This window comes from Sinocyclocheilus rhinocerous, unplaced genomic scaffold, assembly GCF_001515625.1.
Source record: "Sinocyclocheilus rhinocerous isolate Xijiao unplaced genomic scaffold, SAMN03320098_v1.1 scaffold1295, whole genome shotgun sequence".
In the NCBI taxonomy this organism is placed as follows: domain Eukaryota; kingdom Metazoa; phylum Chordata; class Actinopteri; order Cypriniformes; family Cyprinidae; genus Sinocyclocheilus; species Sinocyclocheilus rhinocerous.
Window position 1 is genome coordinate 686618 of NW_015660499.1, and position 6574 is coordinate 693191.

The 6574-nt window shown below is 36.6% G+C and overlaps 1 protein-coding gene across 4 annotated transcripts in view; it reads left to right on the forward strand.

The window, feature by feature from the left end:
• The first annotated feature begins 3555 nt into the window (after positions 1-3555).
• The window catches only part of LOC107725153 (PDZ and LIM domain protein 5-like), a 47446-nt gene continuing 44427 nt past the window's right edge, over positions 3556-6574 (forward strand). For all 4 annotated transcript variants that reach the window (XR_001638096.1, XM_016534318.1, XM_016534320.1 and 1 more), the window contains exons 1-2: positions 3556-3631; positions 4503-4666. Coding sequence is in view for 3 of the 4 variants with exons in the window: in XM_016534318.1 (XP_016389804.1) it covers positions 4568-4666 (99 nt within the window). In the remaining variant the exon portion in view is untranslated. The remainder of the gene's footprint in view (positions 3632-4502; positions 4667-6574) is intronic.

Sequence of the window (6574 nt, forward strand, 5' to 3'; positions counted from 1 at the left end):
AATAAAAATATACCATTGTTTTGTTCAAAAGAACAGATAAAACTATGATGACATTGGTTATTTAGTTATTATTAGTTTTTTGAAACCACACTGATATTCACTGATGAAATTAATGAATGCATGCAGTTTTTATTTAATTTATTTTTTGTAAAAAAATGTTAGATTTGAAAAACAAACTTTAGCAAAATTCGTCTTTGTGTTGACACGGCATGCCTACAAGTTGCCTAATAATATCCATAACAAATGGAGTAAATGTTGAGTGTGAAATGGTGAGAATAAACTGAAATCAACACTGATCAACGATTAGCATTTGGTAGTGTTCTTCAGGAGCTGTAATGTCTCATGATGTCTCGGAGGGCCCCATATGGATGGGGGGGATGTCATATGTTATTCAGGCTGGGGTCGATGTCTGTCTTCACCCCTCTGGATGAGCAAATTAGACAGGTAGCAGATGAGAAAAATGATTTAAACCACTAAATTACCATGTTTAAAAAAGTGCATATATTAGTGATACATTAGTGATATGAAGTGAGATGTTTTGCAGAATCTTTTCTGTACAGTGCTTAGTTTCTTACAATTTTTTTTCTTCCCCAAAAGTCAAAAATATTATTCAATAAGACATTATTCAGGACATTATATTTACAAATTGGTATAAACCATAAATTCAATATTTTTTCTTTTATTTATTTATTTAGCTTTTTTTTCAACTTTACTTTTTAAAAATACCAATCTTATTTTATCTTTGGATAAACTGTTTCTAGCTTCTTTGCAATGTCTGTTTGGCTATTTAAAATGTGCCAGTTTAGTGTATAGTTTTTAATGAAATTGCATGCATATATCTTGGTGGTCACTGACTCATTCACATACAAGCACAGCAAGCAGATGCTCAGATGCGCAGACACTGTTTCATTATTTATTTTTAGCATGCAGAACATTGATTGGTCCTTGTGAAGATCTGCTCACTGTTCCAGGAACTAGCACCTTTTGGGGCTTTAGTTATTGATTTAGCAGTGTTTCAAAAACTCAAGCATTACTCTTGCTCTTATTTAGAGATTTGAACAAACTCCAAATCCAAACTTCAGTGTTTAACCCGTCCTACAGTGCTTGTGCTCCAGACATGAATGATACCTAACATCTTTTCTATGCAATTAGAGTTCCAGGTTTGAAATGTTGTCAGCAGGTATCAGACGACTGAATTAGTTACTCGTCTGGTGTAATTGCATTGATTCAGTGCAGACAGATCGGGATTAAATTAGATTAGTGTGAAGTCGCATACAGCCAGACAGTTTCTGTGTTCATGTGCATGATATTTTTATTCAGAAATGTCTCACACACACACACACACACACACACTGTAATCGTGACTTAAATGTGGTTAATGCAGTTAAATCTCTTTGTAATGCTAATGAATCAGATCATCTACGACCAGCGGCCAGAAGAAACACAACACAAAGCAGCAATCTGTTTTTCTTGTGTCTCCCGCTGGAGTCACTGGATCTATAACGCATGTTGTTGGAGAAAACTGTAAACCAGAGAGACACTTAATCCGACAGCTATTGTGAACACACACACACACACACACAGACATCATGTATTGTTCTGGCTTTGGTCTCAGCTGTTCTCACTCAAGCCTAAAGCTACTTACTGCCGCCACTCAGCGTGCCTCTGAATGCTCTATTGTGTGTGTATGCATAGATCATTTATCATATGCCACTAATGTGATTTCCTTATTGTGTACTGCTGGACTTCTGTGGCAAGAGAGATGAGTGTGTGTGTGGAGAGAGAGATGAACACATGGAGTATGATGAGTTTTAAACTATTGATATTAGATCTGGGTCAGATACTGGACAAACACACACACACACACACACACACACAGATGGTCAGTGATCCCCAGACCGCCTGAGGACTGACCTTATGGTTTATCATTGTATTCAGACTTTGTTGCTGAACATTTTCTTCCATTCTTTCCTGTACATTGATGTACAATATGTATGTGTGTGTCTGGCTATATGATTAATAATCACCTGTCTATTGTCCAGCTCTGAACTCACATCCTCTTCCTCTCCACACTGACCGGCAGCATGCCAATACATGTGTTGTAGTTTATCAAAATATAGAAATATATAAAGATATAGAGATAGATCCATCCATCATTCTATCATTTGATTGTTCTATATAGTTTCGCTTTATTCATCTCTGCATCAATCTGTCCATCTATCTATCCATCCATTCCTCTATCATCTTTCCATCCATCCATCCATCCCTCTATCATTCATCCATCCATCCATTCCTCTATCATCTTTCCATCCATTTATCCATTCCTCTATTATCCATCCATCCATCCATCCATCCATTCCTCTATCATCCATCCATCCATCCATTCCTCTATCATCCATTCATCCATCCATCCATCCATTCCTCTATCATCCATCCATCCATCCCTCTATCATCCGTCCATCCATCCATTCATCCATCCACCAATTCATCCATCATTCCATTTATTCTTCAGTCTGTCCATTCATCCATCATCAATCCATCTGTCATCTTTGAATCTCTGCCCATCCATCCATCCATCCATCCATCCATCTTTCAATCTTTCCATCTATCATCCACCCATTCATCCATCCATCTGTCTGTCATCTTCCCATCTTTCCATCCATTATTCCATCTGTCCATTCATCCATCCATCTATTCGTCTCTCATCTTTCAATCTCTGTCCGTCCATCCATCCATCCATCCATCCATCCATCATCTTTCAATCTTTCCATCCATCATTCATCTATCCATCTGCAATCTTTCCATACATTTTCTATCATCTTTCAATCTTTCCATCCATCCATCCATCCATCCATCTGTCATCTACCCATATTTTCATCCATCATTCCATCCATCTGTCCACTCATCCATCCATCATCTTTCAATCCATCCATCCATCCATCTACATGTCCGTCCATTTATCCATCATCCTTCTACCAGTCTATCATCCATTCACCCATATTTATATAAAATGGGAAATTGTAGTGCAACAGTAGCCGTGCACAATCAACGCAGCACAGTACAACATAATAGAAACATTACTAGAATTTTCCATCATTTGGGTTTGTTTAATGAGAGTAACATTTGTCTTACTGATAGCAGATGAAGAGCATTCTGGATAATGCGTGATGACAGCATGGATCACATGTGAATCTCATCTGTATTCCAGTGTTTAGAGTAGTCTTACTCTTTTCCCATGACGAATTATTGGACAATATGAGCAATAGACAGAGATACTGGCAGGCTAAAGCATTCCCTCTTGAAATGTGCCGATGATGGGACACCCATCTGACCCGTGGAACATTCCAGCATCTGATCCTGATCGTCTAATCTCAGGACCTTTGTTTTGGGTTCTGGTGGCTTTATGATGGTTCCTCCTTAATATTTGGCAGCACGTCTAGAGTCTGTTCCCAAAATATCAGCGTGTAAGCTTAGCACCCCCATCCCAACCCCCAAAATACACACACACCCTCTGATAGATGGGTATAAATGGACAATCTGCTGTCTGTGTGGATCATTTGGTGTCAGACCTTTCGACCTGCATTGCAGAGGAGCTTGTGTTTCTTTTTGTCAAGGTTGTTGCTTTCTGAAGGTAAAGTTATCTGAATAACATATGCAGAACGATTACTTCTCTTTAGCTTTGTTAAATGCATGTTAACTTATGCATTATGTATTATTTGACTCTTTGTTGTATTACATTACTGTTCAGAAGCTTGTTTTAATGCTTTTAGCAAGGATGCAATAAATTGATCAAAAGTGATAGACATTTATGACGTTAAAAAGGATTTTAAAGGTTTTTTGAACTTTCTATTCATGAAAGAATGCTGAACATTTTTTGCGGTTTCCACAAATATATTAAGCAGCATTATGAAAAGCAGCATACTTGAATGATTTCTGAAGGATCACGTGACACTGAAGACTGGAGCAATGATGCTGAAAATTCAGCTTTGCATCACAGAAATAAATAAGATTTTAAATTATATTAAAATAGTAAACAGTTTTTAAAATTGTAATAATATTTCCTAATATTAATGTTTTCTTTTTCTTTATTTTTGACCAAATAAATGCAGCCTTGATGAGCATTAAAATATTAAAAATGACAAACTTTTGAACTGAAGAGTATGTAAAAACAACAATTTTTTTTATTGACACTGAGCATGTTTTAAAAATATATATATTTTATACTGCTTTCTGCTACTAAACTTCATTAGCAGTGTTTCAAGGCAAGGCAAGCCTCTCTATTTCTATTGCTCAGAAACTCCGAACAGGTTTTTGCGAATAAAAACCACCCTAAACACTTTAACAACAGCATAGAAAAGCCTTGGCAACCTCCTAGCATTGAGTTTTTCCACTCACATTTTATTTAGAAAAAGTACAAATCTAGTTCTAAATCACAAGCTTTTTCAACGGTGTCTGACTGAACACTTCTGCCTCTCTCTCTCTCTTTCTGTCTGTCTTTCCAGGGCGATCTGTGAGGACTTTCTGAGTGTTTGGCAGCCTCTGCGGGTGTGTTTTATATCAGACAGCTATGAGTGGTAAATACAGTGTCGTGTTACAGGGTCCGGCCCCATGGGGCTTCCGACTGCACGGGGGGAAAGACTTCAACATGCCTCTCTCCATTTCACGGGTGAGTACGAACACACACTCATTCAAACACGATACACCCCTTCTGACCCCCTGACACCATCTGTACCCTTTAATGATCTCTCGCCCCCTCTTTATTCTCTTTTTGTCTGTTTTTCTGTTGCTTCTGACCTCGTCATTATGTATAGGGGAGAGAGCTGTGAAACTGTGCACAGTGTTTATAATGTCATCATATTTTTAGAAAATAGCCATCATTTATTGATTGTGATTGAGAGATACACAGGAGAATTTTATTTTTTTTGCATGTCAAATGCCAAATGAAATCAAACCCATGTATTAAAATATACACTATTAAAAGTTTGGGGTCTGTAAAATGTTTAATGTTTTGGAAGTCTCTTCTGCTCACCAAGGCTGCATTTATTTGATTAAAAATTCAGTAAAACTGTAATATTGTGAAAGATGATTACAATATAAAGTATTTAAGAAATATCTAAAATATTTTATATTTTAATACATGTTATATGATGCTTGAGAAATCATTCTGATATGCTAATTTGCAACTCAACATTTATTGTTATTGTCAATGTTAAAAACAGTTGTGCTGCTTCATATTTTTGTGGAAACTGTGATACATTTTTCAGGACTCTTGATATGAATAAAAACTTCTTATAATCTAAATTCATAAATGAACATCATCCTCTCTGAATAAAAATATAAATAAAATATAAATCTTGCTGACCACAAACTTTTGAACTGTAGTGTATATCATACATGTTGGTGAATTGCCACTGTATAAAGCCATTAAAATTATTTGATTAAAAATGAATTATAAATTAATAAATAAAGCATTTTTCCCCCCCAGAATTACATCAGTAGCTAAATGGTTTTGGGGTAAATTATATATGCCACAAAATACTTTTGCAAATATCAGTACAAAACTGTCTGTTTGCAATTAAAATATTCTCACATTTAAACTTTTTCTTTGCAGGTTTATGAAAATGCAAATAATGTGCATAAAAATAAATTGGGGTTGCATTTATACAGTCTTCCTTTAGCTCTAACAGAAGAGCATGCCACTAGCAAAGCCAGCGGTTTAATTTCCAGAGAGTGCATGAATTAAAAAGATGTATAGCTGAAATGCAATGCAAATAACTTTGGATAAAAGCATCTGCCAAATGCTGAATAATTGTTTTCTGTATTCATACATTACAACTTAGGCTACGTTTACATGACAACGATGTAGTCAAAAACGGAAAAGTTTTTCCCTTGCGTTTTTAAAAAGTTTCACATGTACACGACAACGTTTTCAAAACTATTCGTGTTTACACATATCCGCGAAAACGGCCAAAAACGCTGTATTACGTATGCCAGGCCAGTAGTTGGCGCTGTCACCTTGTTAGTAAACAGTAGTAAACAACACTGTTGCCGTGTGTATATGATGTGTCTCCGCTGTTGGTTGTAATATTGGTGAAGTAAATCCACACTTTGCTGAAGAAGCGTTAGTTGTTTTGTTCGTACCATTGTTGTGTATGTTTTTTCGCGCTTGCCTTTAAAATCGACACGTACTTCGCATGTCTACATACCTAACACGTACTACACACATGTTCAAAAACTTGCACTTTGAAACCGTTTTCAAAAATATGCGTTTTCAGTCCCCAAAACGCCAACTTGCACTTAAAGGCCATGTCCACACTTACACGGGTATTTTTATAAACTGAGTTTTTCCTTCCGTTTTAAAAAAAATCTCCGTCCACATGAAAATGCAAACGCATGCTATGAAGCACTGTCAAGAGCATGCCTAACCAACAGGTGGAGATATAATCTCTACCGTAAAGCCATGTTCGCCAATCAGAAGCCTGAAAAAGTTTCCAGTAGGCAGAGATAACAGCGCAGGCTCCGACGTCACAAGCCAAAAACTCCGGTTTCGCTGTCTACACGATAACACTGCAAC